At 43.4% G+C, this 20,614-nt stretch overlaps 1 protein-coding gene across 1 annotated transcript; it reads right to left on the bottom strand.

The window, feature by feature from the left end:
* Positions 1–366: 366 nt before the first annotated feature.
* On the bottom strand, positions 367–20,195 carry KLHL10 (kelch like family member 10). Its single transcript, XM_007535478.3, has 5 exons — positions 19,865–20,195; positions 10,835–11,324; positions 3,930–4,547; positions 984–1,133; positions 367–785 (listed from the first exon to the last, which is right to left on the bottom strand). The coding sequence occupies exons 1-5, from the start codon at positions 20,056–20,058 to the stop codon at positions 411–413; spliced, it is 1,827 nt and encodes a 608-aa protein (XP_007535540.1). The 5' UTR covers positions 20,059–20,195; the 3' UTR covers positions 367–410.
* Positions 20,196–20,614: the final 419 nt, after the last annotated feature.

Here is a 20,614-nt window from a genome sequence, read left to right on the forward strand (position 1 = left end):
CAGTGATCTTTCGGGGCTAGCAGTATCTAAGCCCCTACACTCCTGAAAGTATATTCTTAACTCTCCGTATAAGTTAGAAGCTGCAGACTTTGCGACAATAGTTTGTATTGATATCTTGTTTTATGTTCCTGAAGCTATTTTTTCTGTGTTAAAGCTAATTATCTCAATGTTTTAAATAAATGTTATTTCTTTAAAGTTGACTTGCACTGTGTGTGTGTCTTTTTTTTTTTTTTTAATTCTGCATTGTTGGATATATTTTTTCTCTTCCCTTTTAGTCCCTCAGTCATCCAACCCCTGGCTCCCTTAAGTTGAACATTTTCCAATACTCTTAACAAGTTTAAACACTGCATTTATTTAAAAAAAGAATTAATTCTTATTGCTTAGACTTTTTATTAGCTAAATGAAGAGGCTCATACAGGTAGGGTACTTGTCGAAGCGGAGTACTTTACTTCATCTCGCAGCGCTAGTCCTGTGAAGTTGTCCCTTCTAGCTGCATATTCCCCAACATTGGCCAGCCCTGGTACCACACAGCAGCTCAGAGCACTGCGGTAGATGCTCATGTCATGAGCATCATACCACTCATCCGTCTTTTCATCATAGCACTCAACATTAAAGGTGGTGGTAAAGCCGTTAAAGCCACCCACCACAAACAAGAGGTCATCTACCACCTCGATGCCAAAGTTGCTACGAGGATTAAACATAGTGGGGATTGTGCGCCAAGTGTTCGCCACAGGGCTATAGGCTTCAGCACTCCTAAGTCGGTTAGCTCCATCAAAGCCACCTACCTGTGGACAGCAAAGAAAGCGTGGTTGAGTTTTGACCATTGTGTTCAGTGAGGAGCCCCTCATTCAGAGGACTGGCAGTTCCATACCTCCCTCTTCCAACATCTTTCATAGGGGCAGTAGCAGGTGTTTACCACTTACGTAGCATAAACTTATCTGCTCAGAGGACATTTAGGGGTCTTGTTTGTAAGATAAACTCACCGCATACACATGTTCTCCATAAGCGATTACACCTATTCCACTCCTCCTGCTTCTCATGGGTGCTATGACTGTCCACTGGTTACTTTCAGTGTTGTACACTTCAGCTGTAAACAGGCATTCATTTCCATTAAACCCACCACATATGTAGACCTGTGTGAAAAGAATCAAGATTTTAAAAACCATCTCCAGGGAATAGAAAGTGTGCAAAACCAAGAAGGAAGCTTAGGAGGTGGTGCAGTGGATAAAGTGTTGAGCCCCCTATGAGATGGTGCATTTGATCCCAAACAGTTCATCTGCCAGAGTGACACTCTGGTTTGTTCTTCCTATCTTTTTTTTTTTTTTTCTTCCAGGGTTATGGCTGGGGCTTGGTACTGGCACTATGAATCCACTGCTCCTGGTGGCCTTTTCTTTTTTTGATAGGACAGAGAGAAATTGAGAGAGGAGGGAAAGATAAAGACACTTGCAGACCTGCTTCACCGCTTGTGAAGCAACTCTCCCCCTGCAGGTGGGGAGCCGGGGGCTTGAACCGGGATCCTTCCACAGGTCCTTGCGCCATGTACTGTATGCCCTTAACCCGGTGCACCACCGCCCTTTCAATAAAAGTATGGTGGAAGTGGACACTTGGCACCAGTCTGTACAGTCTATGGTTTTGTTTTGTTTTGTTTTGTTTTGTTTTGATAGGACAAAGAGAAATTGAGAAAAAGAAGCACTTGGGGGTTGGGCGGTAGCACAGTGGGTTAAGCGCACGTGGCGTGAAGCTCAAACGACCAGCGTAAGGATCCTTGTTCAAACCTCTGGCTCCCCACCTGCAGGGGAGTCGCTTAACAGGTGGTGAAGCAGGTCTGCAGGTGTCTATCTTTCTCTCCCCCTCTCTGTCTTTCCCATCTCTCTCCATTTCTCTGTCCTATCCAACAATGACATCAATAACAATACAACAATAAGGGCAAAAAAAGGGGGGGAAGCAAAAAAAAAAAAGAGATACTTGTAACACTGCTTCACCACTTGTGAATCTTGTGCCCTGCAGGTGGAGAGTATTATTGGATAGAGACAAATTGAGAGGGGAGATAGACACCTGCAGCACTGTTTCACCACTTGTGAAGCTTTCTCCATGCAGCTGGGGGCCAGGGGCTTGACCTTGGGTCCTTGTGCACTGTAATTTGTGTACTTAACTAGGTGCACCACCTCCTAACCACATATTTTATTTTTACCTGAGCATTGCTCAGCTCTGGCTTATGATGGTGCTGGGGATTGAACCTAGGGCCTTTGGTGCTTCAGGCATGAAAGTTCTTTCACATAACCATTGTGCTGTCTCTCCAGTTAGAAAGTTTGTTGTTTTTTTAATTTTTTTTTTTTTTTTTTTTTTTTTTTTTTACCAGAGCACTGTTTAGCTCTGGTTTATGATGATCCTGGGATTTGAACCTGGAACCTTGTAACCTCGGGCATGAAAGTCTTACGTAACCACCATGCTATCTCTTCAGCCCATACAAATTACTTTTTTTTTTTTGTCCCTTTGTTCAATAGGACAGAGAAATTGAAGCAAGGATGGGGCAAATAAGAGGAAGAGAGGAGAGACAGCTTGTGAAGTTTCCTCATTCCAGGTAGGGACCTGGGACTTGAACCTGGGTCCTTGTGTGTGGTAACAAGCTCAGCTGGGTGGTAGTGCACCTGGTTCAGTGCACATGTTAACAGTGCACAAGGACCCAGGTTTGATGCCCTGGTCCCCCCCACCTGCAGGGGGAAAGCTTTGCAAGTGGTGAAGCTGTGCTGCAGGCTCCTCCCTCTCTATCACACCCTTCCCTCTTGATTTCTGGCTGTCTCCAATAAATAAATAAATAAAAATAATAAAAAGAGTGGGGGAGTCGGGCTGTAGCGCAGCAGGTTAAGCGCAGGTGGCGCAAAGCACAAGGACCGGCAGAAGGATCCTGGTTCGAACCCCGGCTCCCCACCTGCAGGGGAGTCACTTCACAGGTGGTGAAGCAGGTCTGCAGGTGTCTATCTTTTTCTCCTCCTCTCTGTCTTCCCCCCCTCTCTCCATTTCTCTGTCCTATCCAACAACGATGACAACAACAATAATAACTACAATAATAAAACAACAAGGGCAACAAAAGGGAATAAATAAATTAAATAAATAAAAAGAGTGGTCTGGGAGGTGGCGCAATGGCTAAGGAACTAGACTCTCAAGCAGAGGTCCTGAGTTCAGTCCCCGACAGCACATGTGCCAAAGTCTGCCTCTTTCTCTCCTCCTGTCTTTCTCATTAATAAAATTAACAAGGTAAATAAAATCTTTAAAATAAATAAAAGACAATTACAGAAGAGTCTTGAGGAAAGAAGACTGCTAAGCAAGTGCTGCCATTTGTTTTGCCCTCACCCCCCAGATGAAGAGGAGCATTATTTCTGGGCTTGTTTTGCATCCATATATATCTTCCCATCCCACTCTGATATATATATTTTTAAAGATTTTATTAATGTGAAACATAGGAGGAGAGAGAAAGAACCAGGCATCACCCTGGTACATGTGCTGTTGGGGATTGAACTCAGGACCTTATGCTTGAGAGTCAATTCTTTATCCACTGCACCACCTCCTGGACCACAATTTTTTTTAAGATTTTTATCTGAGTGGTCCAGGAGGTGGTGCAGTGGATAAAGCATTAGGTCCATAGTTCAGTCCCCAGCAGCACATATATCAGAGTGATGTCTGGTTCTTAACCCCCTTCTCTTCCTAGCTTCTCATTAATGAAATCTTTAAAAAAAAAATTATCTGACAGGACATCAAGAAATTGAGAGAGGATAGGGCGATAGGGAGAAAAACCTGCAGTACAAAGCTTCACCACTCAGGAAGTTTCCCCCCTGCAGATAGTGACTGAGGGCTTGACCTCAGGTCCTTGCACATGGCAACATGTGGGCTCAGGCAGATATGCCACTGACCCTCCCCCTGGAGACTCTTACCTTTCCATAGAGTGTTGTGGCACTGGCATCACTCCTCTGTTCATGCATGGGGGCAATGAGTGTCCATTGATTGGTTTCTGGCTCATAGCGCTCAGCTGTGTTGAGACGCACATAGCCATCAAATCCTCCCATGGCATAAATAAAGTTGCTGAGGACTGTTACGCTGACATAGCAACGCCTGGAGTGCATTGGAGCCACCTGATGCCAAGTTTTCTTGACTGGGTCAAAACGCTTAACACTGTTGAAATAGTCTACACTGTCAAACCCCCCAATGATATACACATAACCTTTCAAATAGGCTGCCCCATGGTAGGCACGGGGACTCTCTTCCTCACAAGTGACATTCACCCATCTGTCTGCCCGAGCATCATATGCCTCGATGGCATTGGTGGGGCTACCACCACTCCAGCCACCAATTGCAAATAGGATGGCATAGGGTAGGCGGGGCCTGGTGAGTGGGTTGGTGAAGTCAGAATTAGAGGGTCCGTTCATATTTAGGTCATACATGGCCTTTAGGGCATTAATGATGACTGGCTTGCATTCCTCGCTGTCTTTGACATAATCATTCATCTTGACATTGTTCATGAAGTACTCAGCATGCATTAGGGCCAGGCGCACCTAAGAAAGAAATACAGAAAGTCATTTAGATGAGGTAACAGTGACTGAAAAATACACATCCTTGACTCCAATTTTATAAGGCTTTTAGTTTTGGCTACAAGGATTATTACTAGGCCTCAGTGCCTGCATGACTCCACTGTTTCCCTCAGCAATTTTTTCTTTTAGGTAGAGGGTGAGAAACACAAGAGAGATACCATTCCACCACTTGTGAAGCTCTCCTGCAGGCACTCCCATGTGGTGGCCAGGGGCTTGAACCTGGGTCCTCATGCATGGTAACATGTGTGCCCTATTGGATGAGCCACCTTTTCTGTAAAGATTTATTAAATATTTATTTATTTGTTCCCTTTTGTTGCCCTTGTTTTATTGTTGTAGTTATTGATGTTGTTGTTGTTGGAAGAGGACAGAGAGAAATGGAGAGAGGAGGGGAAGACAGGGGGAGAGAAAGATAGACACCTGCAGACCTGCTTCACCACTTGTGAAGCGACTCCCCTGCAGGTGGAGAGCCAGGGGCTCGAACCAGGATTCTTAGGCTGGGCCTTGAGCTTCACACCACGTGTGCTTAACCTGCTGCGCTACCGCCCGACTCCCTAAAGATTTATTTTTATGAGGCACCAGGCAGTGGAGCACACAGAAGAGCACACAAGTTACCATGCACAAGCTTAGTCCCCACCTGTGGGGGGAAGCTTCATAAGCAGTGAAGCAGGTCTGCAGGTGTCTCTCTTCCTCTCTATCTCCCCCTTCCCAGTCAATTTCTTTGTCAGTGACCAGAGCAGTACTCAGCTCTGGCATTACCAGGTATTAAACTTGTGGCCTGTGGGGGCCCTCTGGCAGGTAAATCCTATGCTCTAATGCTGAGCTATCTCCTAGGTCTTAGTAGAGTGATTACAACTTTTTTTTTTTAATTTAAGGACTTTTTAATTTTTTTTTTTCTTTTTTAACCAGAGCACTGATCATCTCTGGTTTATAGTGATGAAGGAGATGAAACCTGGGACTTCAGAAACTCGGGCCTAAGAGACTCTGCATAACCATTATGCTACTACTACCCCTGCCGGAGATTTTATTTCTTTATTAACACAAATTAGAGGGGAGGAGGAGAGAGAAAGAAAACCAAAGAGCCTCACTCTCGTACATGGGATGCCAAGGATTGAACTCAAGCCTCATGCTTCCAAGGTCAGTGACTTTTTATTTAGGAGAGAGAGGGGAGGAGGAAGAGAGAAAACCAATATAAATAGCCGAACATTTAAACATGCAAAGAAAAAGGGAGATAGACAAATTGTCTCCTGGTCTTTGTAACAATTATGGTAGTTATCTGAGTGAGTAGGCACACAGAACTTTGGTGCAGATAAACCATTATTAAATCACAATAAATATTTTAAAAAGGAAAACGGAGAGATAACCAGATCATCACTCTGGCATATGTGATAATGGGGGTTCATGCTTGATGGTTCAGTGATTAATCCACTCCTACTGTGCCACCTCCTGAGCTGCTAATTAATATGATGTTTTGTTATTGAAATTTACAAATCTGGCTGGGTAGATAACTTAATGGCTAAGTAAAGAGACTCATGCTGAGGATCTGAAATCCCAGGTTCAATCCCCACATAAAATAAATAAAAATAAATAAATAAGTAAAATATTTTATTTATTTATTAATGGATAGAGAGAGAACAATTGAGAGGGGAGTGAGAGCTAGAGAGGGAGAGAGACACCTGCAGCCCTGCTTCACCACTTGTGAAGCTCTTCCGCTGCAGGTGGGGACCAGGGGCTTGAACCCAGGTCCTTGCGTCCTGTAAAATATGTACGCTTAACCAGGTGTGCCACTGCCTGGCCCCCAAATAAATAAAATATTAATACAAAATTTTTAATTATAAATCGGGGCAAGGTAGATAGCATAATGGTTATGCAAACAGACTCATATCTGAGTGTCCCAGGAGCAATCCCTGCACCACAAGACTAAGCTGAACAGTGCTCTTGTTAAAAAAAAAATCAGTTTAAATATTTGTTTTCAGCTGCCAGGAAGTGGAGCTTCTATAAACTATAGAGCTTGCTAGCAAGAAGGCATTCAATCCCTTGCACTGCATGTGCCAGTGATGCTCTGATTCTCTCTCCTCTCTCATTCATAAGTACCCAAGAATAAATACGCACTTTTACGAAGTAGTATACCTTTGAATGCTGAGAATCAGCTAGATAGGAGGGATTTCAAGGGAGTCGGGCAGTAGCACAGCGGGTTAAGCGCATGTGGCACAAAGTGTAAGGATCATCATAAGGATCCCGGTTCAAGCCCCCGGCTCCCCACCTGTGGGGGAGTCACTTCACAAGTTGTGAAGCAGGTCTGTCTTTCTCTCCCCTCTCTGCCTTCCTCTCCTCTCTCTGTTTCTCTCTGTCCTATCCAACAACAATGACATCAATCATAACTACAACAATAAAACAACAAGGGCAACAAAAGGGAATAAATAATAAATATTTTTTAAAAATAAAATTAAAAAAAGGAAGGGATTTCAAATGTTCACTGAGTTAATTCATTCCTTTGTTACCAGACTGGAAAAGCTATGGTGACCATTCAGTAATTGAATATCTATGTCCCTATATGTAAAATAACACAAATTGCGCTAAATGACTACAACTATGTGCAATACACAGGGTTTAGTTTCTAGTCTACCTAGAGTTTGGGGAAACACACAGAATGGAAAAGGTGAAAGGAAAACCTTTTGTATTTTAAATGTTTTTTTTGTCATCACTAGGCCTTCACTGCTTCAGTCCAACCTTTTCAGATAGAAACAGAGACCAGATGGCAGGGGTGGGGGTGGGGGGTGGGGGGTGGCAGGCAGTGGCGCACCTGATTAAGGGCACAAGGATCCAGGTTCAAGCCCCTGGTCCCTACCTGCAGAAAATTCTCACAAGTGGTGAAGTAGAATTGTAGGTATCTCTCTGTCTCTTCCTCTCTGTCTCCTCCTTCTCTCTCAATTTCTCTCTGTCTCCATCCAATAGTAAATAAAATTAGAGGGCTGGGTGATGCCACACCTGGTTAAGTGCACATATTACCATGCTTAAGAACCCTGGTTCAAATCCTGGTCCCCACTTGCAGGGAGGAAGCTTCACAAGCAGTGAAGTGGTATGGCAAGTGTCTCTCTTTCCTCTTCCCTCTCTATTTCACTGTCTCTATCCAATAAGCAAACAAAAGTAATTTCCTTATTAAATGATTAATTAATTTAAAGAGAAGCCAGATAGGCAAAATAGTTCACTTGATCAGTACACAGCTTTGCCATGCTCCACCTAGGTTTAAGCCCAGTCCCCACCTCACTGAAGGAAGCTTCCATGCTGTGGTTTTTCCCTCTCTCTCCCTCACCCTGTCTTTATCTGAAAAAGTCAACCTGAAGCAGTGACGCCCCAGAGCTGACAAAAAGAATGAAAAGAAGGAAGGGAGGGGGAAGTCTGGCACAGTAGCGGGTTAAGCGCACATGGCACAAAGTGCAGGGACCGGCATAAAGATACCGGTTCGAGCCCCCGGCTCCCCACCTGCAGAGGAGTCACTTCACAGGTGGCAAAGCAGGTCTGCAGGTGTCTGTCTTTCTCTCCCCCCTCTGTCTTACCTTCCTCTCTCCATTTCTCTCCATCCTATCCAACAAGGACGGCATCAATAACAACAACAATGATAACTACAACGATAAAACCACAAGGGCAACAAAAGGAAATAAATATTAAAAAATTTAAAAAAGGAAGGGAGGGAGGGGGAGGGAGGAAAAGACAGGGCTGAGTGGTGGCACACATAGTACAAAGTATAAGGATCCAGATTGGAGCCTTCTAGCTCTCCACCTGCAGGAAGGTGTCGCTTCACAAGCGATGAAGCAGGTCTGCAGGTGTCTATTTTCCCCTCGCCTCTCAATTTCTGTTCTGTCCAATAAAATGGAAAAAATGGCTGCCAGGAGCAGTGGATTTATATTGCCAGCACCAAGCCCCAGCAACCCTGGAGACAAAAAAAAAGAAAGATAGATAGATAGAAAAAGAAAGAAAGAAAGAAAGGACAAAAAAGCATTGGACTTAGCAGCATGAGGTCTTGAGTTTGATTACTAGTATTCTGTGTGCCACAGTGATGCTATGGTTCCCCTTTTCTCACAGTAGTAAAGAAGTAAATTGAACTAAGGAGACAGCATAATGGTTATGCAAGTGACTTTTGTGCCTGAGTCTCTGAGCTCCTAGGTTCAGTCCCCAGTACCACCATAAGCCAGAACTGACCAGTGGTCTCATTAAATTAATCAATTAATTAAATGTTAAAAAATGCAGGGGTGGGGAACATATTTTCTGCCAAAGGCTATTGAATAATTATGACATTATTCTCTGGCCATAAAAAATTATCAACTTAAAAGTTAACATTTGGGGGCCGGGTGGTAGCACAGCGGGTTAAGCGCACGTGGCACAAAGTGCAAGGACTGTCATAGGATCCCAGTTCGAGCCCCCAGCTCCCCACCTGCAGGGGAGCCGCTTTACAGGTGGTGAAGCAGGTCTGCAGGTGTCTATCTTTCTTTCCCCCTCTCTGTCTTCCCCTCCTCTCTCCATTTCTCTGTCTATCTAACAATAATGGTAACAACAACACCGATAAACAATAAGGGCAACAAAAGGGAAAAATGACCTCCAGGAGCAGTGGATTTGTAGTACAGGCACTGAGCCCCAACAATAATCCTGGAAGCAAAATAAATAAATAAATAAAAGTTAACATTTGGGGGTGGGCATTGCTGCACCCAGTGAAACACACATGTTACCATGCATAAGGATGTGGATTCAAGCTTCCAGTCGCCACCTGCAGAGGGGAAGTTTTTCAAGCAGTGAAACAGTGCTGCAGGTGTCTCTCTCCTTAGTTTCCCTTCCCCTCTCAATTTCTCTGTCTCTAATAAAACATTAAAATAAAAATTAACACTTGGGGCCTAGGAGGTGATGTAGTGGATAAATCCTTGGACTGGAGAGTCGGGTGGTAGTGCAGCGGGTTAAGTGCAGGTGCTGCAAAGCACAAGGACCGGTTTGAGACACTGGCTCCCCGCCTGAGGGAAAGTCGCTTCATGGGCAATGAAGCAGGTCTGCAGGTATCTATCTTTCTCTCCCCTTCTCTGTCTTCCCCTCCTCTCTCCATTTCTCTCTGTCCTATCCAACAACAACAACATCAATAACAACAACAATAAAACAAGGGCAACAAAAGGGAATAAATAAATAAATATTTAAATCCTTGGACTGTAAATGCTGAGGTCCAGCATTCAACCCTTGGCATCCCAGATACCAGAGTGATGTTCTAGTGTCTTTCCCCACCCCACCCCATTAATAAATGATACATCTTTTAATTAATTAATTTATTTCAAATTGCACTTATTCAATTTCAAGTCAAGTCTAGCCTTGATAGGACTAGACCAAATAATTTTGAGTCAAATGGACACTACTAACACCTGAGAGATATAGGTTCCTGGCAGGGGGATTCAAAGTTGGACTCTCAAGAATAAGATCCTGAAGTTGATCCCTGGCATTGCATGTGCCATAGTAGTGCTCTAGTTCTTTCCTCCTCCTCCTCCTCCTCTTTCTCATAGATATATAAATACTCTTGAAAGGAACGAAATATAGGGGAGCTGGGCAGTGGCTCACCTGGTTAAGTATGTATGCTAATATACTCAAAGACCTGGGTTCGAGTCTTCAGTCCCCACCTGTAGGGGAACAGCTTCACGCGCAGTGAAGTAGTGCTATAGGTGTCTCCCTTTCTCTCTCTCTCTCTCTTTATCTCCCCCGTCCCTCTGAATTTCTGTCTCCATCCAATAAATTAGAAAGGAGGAAAGAGAAGTAAAGAAAAGAAAGAGACACCGAACCTTCACAGTTTCTCCCAGTGTAATGGGAACTAGGGGCTTGAACCCAGGTTGCATACTTGGCCTAGCAGGCACCTTCCCAGGTGAGCTATCTTGTTGGCCCTCTATAATTTTGTTTTTTAAATATTGTCCTTGACTTTTTCTGTATAAAGAATTTTGGTTAAAGACCAGGGATGTAGTTCAGTGTAAAGCCCATGCTTCCTATGTATAATACTCTGGGTTCTATCGAAAATTAAGTACATATCTGGAGTAGAAAGAACTAGTGAGGTCAAAAGAAAGTTACAAAATTCCAAAGAATAGTAGAACATGCCTTCTATGTAACTGTATGTAAACACACCTGGAATCTGACAAACACCTGAACATTCCTCTTAGGACAATTCCTTTGGGATAAATGAATAAAAAGTAAGCAAGTAAGCACCCACACAGTAAAATAAAATAACCAAACTTGACCTTAGGGAGTAAAACTGAAATATGCTGCTTCCTATTTTGGGGGTCATGAGAAATCCATTTCAAAATGGCCTCAAATACAGCATCTTCTTGTTTGACGTTGAGTTCATCTTTTTCAATGATATCCTTAAGTTCAGAGACCGAGAGTTCTAAGAACTCTGCTGAGACTTTCACCATCTCCTCGAAGTTATGCAGTATGAACATATAGGCCTTCTGCCTCAGCTCAGGGCAGTAGTAGTAGTCTGTGAACTTGCAGATGCCAATACAATTATCCAAACACAGCTCTGATTTGAGGAACTCGCAGCACCCCCTAACGATACCCATGATGTTAAACTGGTCTGCAGCAGCTAGAAGTTTCTCCACGTTGTCGGGTGTGATTGGGACGGTCCGAGTGTACGCATATTCAATAATCAACTTCATCATGTCAGGAGAAATGCCAGGTATGTTGTATACTTTCTTTTCAGTGTTGTTCCATCCACTTGTAAACAAAGCTCTGAAAAAAAAGAAGTAGCAGTCACAAAACATTTCAGTTTGCCATGTTCTGCCCACTTTTTTTTTTTTTTCCTGAGTGGACATTTTCCCAAGAGTTCACAGTGAGTATGTTGAAATCAGTATGTTTGTTTTCAGTAAATAAATTGGAAATAAATATGAAAGAGGAGGGTAAGAGTAGAGTGCATGATACAATGGGAGAGCTATTCTTAGAGCAATAATGTTAAATGTTGGTTCTTTGAAAGAGTAAACAAAATTGACAAACGCTTAGCTAGACTCACTAAAAAAGAGCAAGCAGAGTCAAATAAATAGGATTGTAAATGAAAGAGATATCACAACAAAACACCACAGAAATCCCAAGTATCATGTGAAGCGTCTATGAACAACTATATGTCACCAAGCTAGAGAACCTGGAAGAAATGGACGAGTTCCTAGATACCTACAAACTTCCAAAATTAAACAAAGAGGAACTAGAAAATATGAACAGGGCAGAGCCAGGTGGTGGTGCACCTGGTTGAGCACACATATTACAATGTACAAGGACCTAGGTTGAAGTGCCCAGTTGCCACCTACAGGAGGAGAGCTTTGTTAACGGTGAAGCAGTATTCCAGGTGTTTCTCTTCTTCTTCTAGCGTTTCTCTGTCTCCCTATCACTCCCTTCTTGATTTCTGGCTGTCTCTATCCAGTAAATAAATAAATAAAGATAATAAATAAGTAAATGAAAATTTAAAAAAGGAAGGAAGATAACATTTAAGAGAGAGAGAGAGAAAAAAAAAACAAAAAAAACGAGCAGGCCTATCACAGCCAAAGAAATTGAAGCAGTTATCAAAAACCTTCCCGAGAATAAAAGTCCTAGAGTTGGCAAAATAATCTTGAGAAGAAAGAATGGAACTGAAGACATCACACTACCAGATCTCAAACTGTATTATAGGGCAATTGTAATAAAAATTCTTGGTACTGGAACATAAATAGACACACTGATCAGTGGAACAGAATAGAGAGTACAGAAATAAGCCCCATACCTATGGTCATCTAACCTTTGATAAAGGTGCCCAGACTATTAAATGGGGAAAGGACAGTCTTTTCAACAAATGGTGTTGGAAAAAAATGGGTTGAAACATGCAGAAGAATGAAACTGAACCACTATATTTCACCAAACACAAAAGTAAATTCCAAGTGAATCAAGGACGTGGAAGTTAGACCAGAAACTATCAAACACTAAGGCATCTTCAATAATATGAATCCAATTATGAAGAAGACTAAAACAAAAGTAAATCAATGGGACTATATCAAATTAAAAAACTTCTGCACAGCAAAAGAAACCACTACCCAAAGAGACCCCTTACAGAATGGGAGATTTGTACATGCCATACATCAGACCACCACCCAAATAAAGAGAAGGAAGAATATGGGATGATCTCACTCATAGACAGAAGTTGAAAAATAGGAAGTCGGGCATTAGCGCAGCAGGTTAAGTGCACGTGGCTCGAAGCACAAGGACCAAGGTAAGAATCCCAGTTCGAGTCCCCAGCTCCTCACCTACAGGGGAGTCGCAGGCGGTGAAGCAGGTCTGCAGGTGTCTATCTTTCTCTTCCCCTCTCTGTCTTCCCCTCCTCTCTCCATTTCTCTCTGTCCTATCTAACAATGACGACATCAATAACAACAACAATAATAACTACAACAACAATAAAAAACAAGGGCAACAAAAGGAAAAATAAATATTAATTTTTTTAATTTTAAAAACAACAACAACAAAAGAAATTGAAAAATAAGAACAGAAGGGAAAACACAAAGCAGAACTTACACCAAAGTAAAATACTCTGGGGTGGGAGGAAGGGGTTTAGGTCCTGGGACATGTTGACAGAAGAGGACCTAGTGGGGGTTGAATGGAAATGTGGAAAACTGGGGGGCCAGGTAGTAGCGCGGAGGGCTAAGCACACATGGTGCAAAGCACAAGGACTGCTATGAGGCTCCCAGTTCGAGCCCTTGGCTCCCCCAGCTCCCCACCTGCAGAGGGGTCGCTTCATAAGCAGTGAAACAGGTCTGCAGGTGTCTTTCTCTCCCCCTCCCTGTCTTCCCCTTCTCTCTTAATTTCTCTGTCCTATCCAACAACAACAAGGGCAACAAAATAGGAAAAATAGCCTCTAGGAGCAGTGGATTGGTGGTGGTGCAGGCACGGAACCCCAGTGATAACCCTGGAGGCAAAAAAGAAATGAAATGAAATGTGGAAAACTGAAAATGGGGCGGGGGTAGATAGCATAATGGTTATGCAAAGAAACTCCCATACCTGAGGCTCCAAAGTCCCAGGTTCAATCTCTCACACCACCATAAACTAGAGCTTAGCAGTGCCCTGGTGTTTCTCACTGCGTCTTTCTCTTTCTGCATCTCTCTCAAAAATAAAAATAAGTAGTGGTCTGGGAGGTGGCACAACGGATAAAGCATTGGATTTTCAATCATGAGGTTCAGAGTTCAATCCCCAGCAGCACATGTACCAGAGTGATGTCTGGTTCTTTCTCTCCTCCTATCTTTGTCATGAATAAATTCTTGATAAATAATAAATAAAATACTTCAAAAAGGAAAACTGAAAATGTACAAACTATTGTATTTTACTGCTGACTGTAAACCATTCATCTCCTAATAAAGAAATATATATATTAAATAGTATTGTTCAGTGGCCTGGGAGGTGGTATCCGTCTCTCAAGCATGAGGTTCCCAAGTTGGAATCCTGGCAGCACATGTACTGGGATGATGCGTTTTCTCTCTTCTCTCTCCAATCTTTAAGTAAATAAACAAATAAGGAAATATTTTAAATTAATAGTATCCAACACATTCCCAGATTCTGATGACTTTTCACCTCTTTTATTGCTTGTTATTTGGTCTAAGCAGCCACCATCTCTTGCCCAGATTATTGGGATAACTTTCTACCTGATTTCCCTCTCCTGTCCTTGGCACTCCCAGCTTATCCTAGGCACTGGTGACAATAAATACATAAAAAATTAGGGAGTCGGGCAGTAGCGCAACATGTTAAGAGCGGGTGGCACAAAGCACAAGGACCAGCATAAGGACCCCAGTTCGAGCGCCCCGCTTCCCACCAGCAGGGGAGTCGCTTCACAGGCGGTGAAGCAGGTCTGCAGGTGTCTATCTCTTCCCTTCTCTGTCTTCCCCTCCTCTCTCCATTTCTCTCTGTCCTATCCAGTAACAACGACATCAATAACAACAACAATAAAACAACAAGGGCAACAAAAGGGAATAAATAAATATTAAAAAATTAATACTAAAGTAAGAGGACAAGGCAGTAGGGCACTTGGTTAAACGTACATATTAATATGAGCAAGGACCTGGGTTCAAGCCTGCATTTCCCACCTGCAGGGGAAAACTTCATGAGTGAGGAAGTGGTGCAGGGCTGAGCTGCGGCGAACCTGGTTAAGCGTTAAGCGCGCATAGTACTAAGCTCAAGGACCTGGGTCAAGCTCTCGGTTCACAGGTGGTGAAGCAGGTCTTCAAATATCTCTCTCCCTTTTTTCCTCCGGGGTTATTGCTGGGGCCGGTACTACGAATCCACTGCTCTTGGTGGCCTTTTATTGGATAGAGACAGAGAAAAACTGAGAAATAAAGAGGGAGAGGGAGAGAAAAATAGACATGCAGACCTGCTTCACCACTCATTAAGTGTCCCCCCTTGCAGGTGGGGGGTGGGGGGGTGGGGCTCGAGCCCGGATTCTTGTATGGGTCTTTGCGCTTTGTCCTTGTGCGCTTAACACAGGGCGCTACAGCCCCACACCCTCTCTCTCCCCCCAATTTCTCTGTCTTACCGAATTAAAAAAAAAAGGAAGGGAGCTGGGCAGTAGCGCAACAGGTTAAGCGCACATGGCGCAAAGCGCAAGGGCCGGCGTAAGGATCATCTGCAGGGGAGTCGCTTCACAAGCAGTGAAGCAGGTCTGCAGGTATCTATCTTTCTCTCCCCCTGTCTCCCCCTCCTCTCTCGATTTCTCTCTGTCCTATCCAACAACAGCAGCTGTGACAACAATAACAATGACAATAATAACAACTATGACAAGTGCAACAAGGGCAACAGAAAATGTCCGTCCACCAGAAGCAGTGGATTCGTAGTACAGGCACTGAGCTCACCCAGCGATAACCCTGGAGGCAAAAAAAAAAAAAAAGGAAAAAATTGCTTCCAGTGGATTCATAGTGCCGGTACTGAGTCACAGCAACTGGAGCGAAAGAAGAAAAAGAAAAAAAAAAAGGGAATAGTATAGTGCAGGTCTCTCTCAGTCTCTCCCTCTTTATCCCCATTCCCTTTCAATTTCCCGCTGTCCTGTCAAATGGAAAAAAAAAAAAAAGAAAAGAAAAGATTAAATTACTGCCAGTGGATTTGCAATGACCAGCATAGTGGAGTCCCCAGTTCCCCACCTACAGGGGGGTTCATTTCACAAGCGGTGAAGCAGGTCTGCAAGTGTCTATCTCCCCCTCTCTGTCTTCCCATCCTCTCTGGATTTCTCTCTGACCTATCCAAAGTAATAACAACAACAAGGGCAGCAAAACTGGGGAAAATGGCCTCCTGGAGCAGTGGATTCGTGGTGCAGGCACGGAGCCCCAGTGATAACCCTGGAGGCAAGAAAAAAAAAAAGTGCTCTGAGATGAGGACTAGTAATACCTTTCTGACTACATCCCTGCCTTCCTCTGCTAGTCTCCGTGCTGTCTCTGACTACTCCAAAGGAGCCTTCATGTTTGTACCTGATGTTCTTCTGCCTGGAAGTCTCCCTCAATGGCTCTATTTGTCACCCTCATATCTTTGTTTGAATGTCACTTTGCCAACAAGGTCTTCCATGATAATTCTGTTCAAAATTGCTACTGTGACCGTGGAGGTGAAGCAGTGGATAAAATATTGGACTCTCCCAGCACAGCATGTACCCAGAGTGATGCTCTGGTTTTCTCCTCTCTTACTTCCTCTCTCATAAATAAATATTAAGTGAGGGGTGGGGTGGTGCACACCAGGTTAAGCACACATAGTAGGAAGCTCAAGGACCTGTGCTAGGACCTGGGTTTGAGCCCCCGGCTCCCCACCTGCGGGGGGGGGTCACTTCACAAGCGGTGAAGCAGATCTGTAGGTATCTATTCTTCTCACTCCCCTCTATCCCCCCCCCACTTCTCGATTTCTCTCTGTCCTACCCAGTAAAATGGGGAAGAAAAAAAAAAGGCCCGCAGAAACAGTGAATTCATAGTGCCGGCACCAAGCCCCAGCGATAACCCTGGAGGAATAAATACATAAATATAAAATAATAATAACAATAAAATTAAATTACTACCTGTCTTCTTTTTCTCCTTAGCACTTTTGATCTGATAGGTGTTTATTTTTATGTTTAATTATTTCCCTTACTAGGATATAAACGTCATGAAAACAGAAATGTTTCTTTATTCATTACTTCCTTTTCAGTATCCAGCATAGTTTCTGCCACAAAGTGAGCACTGAGTAATTATTTAATAAATCACTACTATTCCACAGCTAATTATTTGGCTCCCACTATGTATTTAGATGCTGCTCTAAGGTATATAATTAGGCAGAAATGTCTGTACTACTGCCCAGCTTTGATCCTTGGTATCACATGTGCCAGAGTGATGCTCTGATTCTCTCTCCCTCACTTTAATAAACAAATGAAAGAGCAGGAATAGGAAGAGGGAAGAGAAGAAGGAGGAGGAGGAAGACACAGTGGTAGTGGTCAGGTTTAAGAGACTATGGCCTCAGAAATCAGATTTTTCTCTAGAGCTGGGGTCTATAAGCCTACAGCCTCTCAGCCACCTCTTACTTGTGTTTGCCTATGAACTGAGAATATTTTTATACTTTTTAAAAATGATATTTATTTATTGGATAGAGTCAGAGAAAAATAGAGAGGGAAGAGGGGATAGAGAGGGGGAGAGAAAGAGAGAGAGAGAGAGAGAGGCACCTGCAGTGCTTACTGGTTCACCATTCATGAAGCTGCCCCCTGTAGGTAGGGACTGGGGATTTGTTTGAACCCAGGTCCTTGCACATAGTAACATGTGTACTCAACAGGTGTGCCACCACTGGGCCCCCTAATTTTTATACTTTTAAATAGTTTGGGGTAAACCAGCCAAACTGAAGTTGCTGAGTTTGGTGACCCTTTTTCACCTGATGTAGGAACTGCAGCCACAGTGGATGCTCTTGTGGGCACCAAACTCCAAAAGAATATTTTGTGACACCTGGAAATTATAATTGCAGACACCTGACAAATTATAATTTTACTGGAACCCAGCCATGTCTATTAATTTAGTATCATCTATGAAGAGCTTCCCACTATAAAGGCAGTGTAACATGGTGACAGAGACCATAGCCTGCAAAGCTGAAAATGTGTACTATCTGATCTTTGTGGAAACTCAGCTGTAAATCTAGACTGAGAAAACATTTTTAGAAGCAGGTGACACACAAGTGTCACATCCTCTGTGGTCCAGAAGGTGGCACAGTGGGTAAAGCATTGGGCTCTCAAGCATGAGGTCCTGAGTTCATTCCCTGGCAGCACATGTACCAGAGTGATGTCTGGTTCTTTCTCTCTCCTCCTATATTTCTCATGAATAAATAATTTAAAAAAACTTATTACATCTTCACTGTAAGTGATCACTCAACACTTTTAGGTCCTGAACAAAATAGATCTTTCACTTCTTGGGTTACATAGTTTTAGCCCATACTTCCTTTTGCTTTTTATAAATATTTTCTTGGTATCCACCCCCACCCCACCCCCACACGTATACGCCAGTCTTAGTTCGGGTGGAGTGGGGGGAGGTTGGTGCGCCTGGTTCAGTATAGACATTATTATGTGCAAGGATCTAGGTTCAAGCCCCCAGCCCCCACCTACAGCAGGGAATGTGAAGCTTCCCTCCTCTCTTAATTAACTAATTAATTAATTATTGGATAGAGAAAGAGAGAAATTGAAAATGGAAAAGGAGGTAGAAGGAGCGAAAGAGACAGAGAGACACCTGCAGCCCTGCTTCATCACTCATGAATCTTGGCCCTTGTGGGTGGGGACCATGGGCCTGAACCTAAGTCCTTGTGTACTGTAATGTGTGCACTTAACTAGATGTATCCCCCTCCCCCTTCCCTCTCAATTCTGTCTCTATTCAAAATAAATAAAGCTAAAGAACAAAACAAAAACAAGAATTCTGAAAGAAAGGCCAGGGGGGTAGATAGCATAATGGTTATTCAAAGAGACTCTCATGCCTGAGGCTCTGAAATTCCAGGTTCAATCCCATGTACCACCATAAGCCAGAGCTGAGTAGTGCTCTGGTAATAAAATAAAATAAAATAAAATAAAATAAAATAAAATAAAATAAAATAAAAAAAGAAATAGTTTCTAGGGGTTAGGTAGTGACAACATCAGGTTGAGTGAACATATTACCATGCACAAGGACCCAGGTTCAAGACCCTAGTCTCCACGTGCAGGAGGGAAGCTTTATGAGAACTGAATCTGTGTTGCAGGTGTCTCTCTTTTTTTTCTTTCACTCTACCTCCCCTTCCCCTCAATTTATCTCTGTCCTATCAAATAAACATTAAAAAATAAATGCCATCTTGGAAAAAAAAAGACTCTGATGCCTGAGGCTCTGAGGTCCGAGGTTCAATCCCCCATACTACCATAAACCAGAGCTGAGCAGTGCTCTGGTAAAAAGAAACAAAAGAAATAGAGACTCTGGTCGGGGAGGGGGGAGAAATAGTTTCAAGTGGCTTAGGAAGTGGTGCAGTGGATATAGCTTTGGACTTTCTGGCATGAGGTCCCGAGTTTGATCCTTGGATCACATGTGCCAGAGTAATGCTCTGGTTCTATTTTTCTCTTTCATTAGCACATTAATATTATTCATAAATAGATAAGTATTTAATAAAGGGAAGTATTTCTACTGGGGTAGGGTCATTGGGTGGCTGAAGTAGCATTGTCATCCAGATTTAAGTGGAAAAATAAGCATGGGTGTGGTCCAGGAGGTTGCACAGTGGAAAAGATGCTGGACTCTCAAGCATGAGGTCCTGAGTTTGATTCTCAGCTTCACATGTACCAGAATGATATCTGGCTCTTTCTCTTCCTAGTTTTCTCATTAATGAAATATATATATTAAAAAGAAAAATCAGTATGGGTGTCCTTTCCTGAAGCTGGTTTAGGTAAGAACCAATGTAAAAGCCACCTGTTTCAACAAGAGTTGGCTGAAATCTACTTGAAAATTAAAGAGAAGAGGTTATGAGCCAGGCAGAGGGTAGATAGCATAATGGTTATGCAAACAGACTCTCATGCCTGAGACTCCAATGTTCCAGGTTCAATCCCCCGCACCACCATAAGCCAGAACTGAACAGTGTTCTGGTAAAAAAAAGAAAGAAAGAAAGAAAGAAAGAAAGAAAAGAAAAGAAAAGAATAGAAAAAAAGAGGTTATGAGCCCAGTTATACCTCTTCAGAAGATAACTTGAGATGGTGAGGTGGGAAACACGAAATGAACCAAAATGTCTCCAAATGACCCCAATTCCCCCTCTGGTTTAGTTTGGCAACCCTGTTGTACCTAAAGTAGGAACTGCAGCTACAGAGGATGTTCTTGTGGGCATTGAACTCAAAGCCATTGACCTTGATGACCACGTCGCAGAGCTTGCCCTCTAGCCTAAGCTCGTTGAAGATCTCACAGGTCATCGCACTCATCTTCCTCTCCATGTGAGGCTGGTGGAAACGTGTGGAGGCCGCCGTGCTCTCCATCTCCATGGCACCCTGGGACCAGCGGAGAGAGGCTGCTCTCCAAGGGTGTCGGGGAGGGTTGTGGGGGGCCCCTTCAGCCAGCTGTCGCTCCTTTTCCCTACTACATCTTTCATATAGGGTTCATCAGGCAGCCCAAGTTCCAGAATCCGGGGTCCGCAGTGAGATCACTCCCAGGATTATGCTCTCAGATTCTGGAACTCTCTCCTTTTCCTATCTTCCTTCCCTCTCCCCTCCCCCCTACATCACTGAGGTTGAAACCACTCATAGCTCCTTCCCTGCTCTTCAACCTGGAGTAGCATCATGGCTACCACCATCATGTAAGAGGTATTACAATTTTTTTAAAATTTTACTTTATCTCTAATGCTTGGTGCCAGCACCATGATTCCACCATTCTTGGTGGCCAATTATTTCCCCCCCCCTTTTTTTTCCTTCTGAAATGAAATGAAGAGAGTTGGGGGGGAGGAGAGAGAGACCTGTATCATTGCTCCACAGCTGATGAAACTTCTCCCTGCAGGTAGAAACCAGGAGTTTGAACCCTGATCATTGCACATGGTAATGTATG

The sequence above is a fragment of the Erinaceus europaeus genome, chromosome 12 (genome assembly GCF_950295315.1).
Source record: "Erinaceus europaeus chromosome 12, mEriEur2.1, whole genome shotgun sequence".
NCBI lineage: Eukaryota > Metazoa > Chordata > Mammalia > Eulipotyphla > Erinaceidae > Erinaceus > Erinaceus europaeus.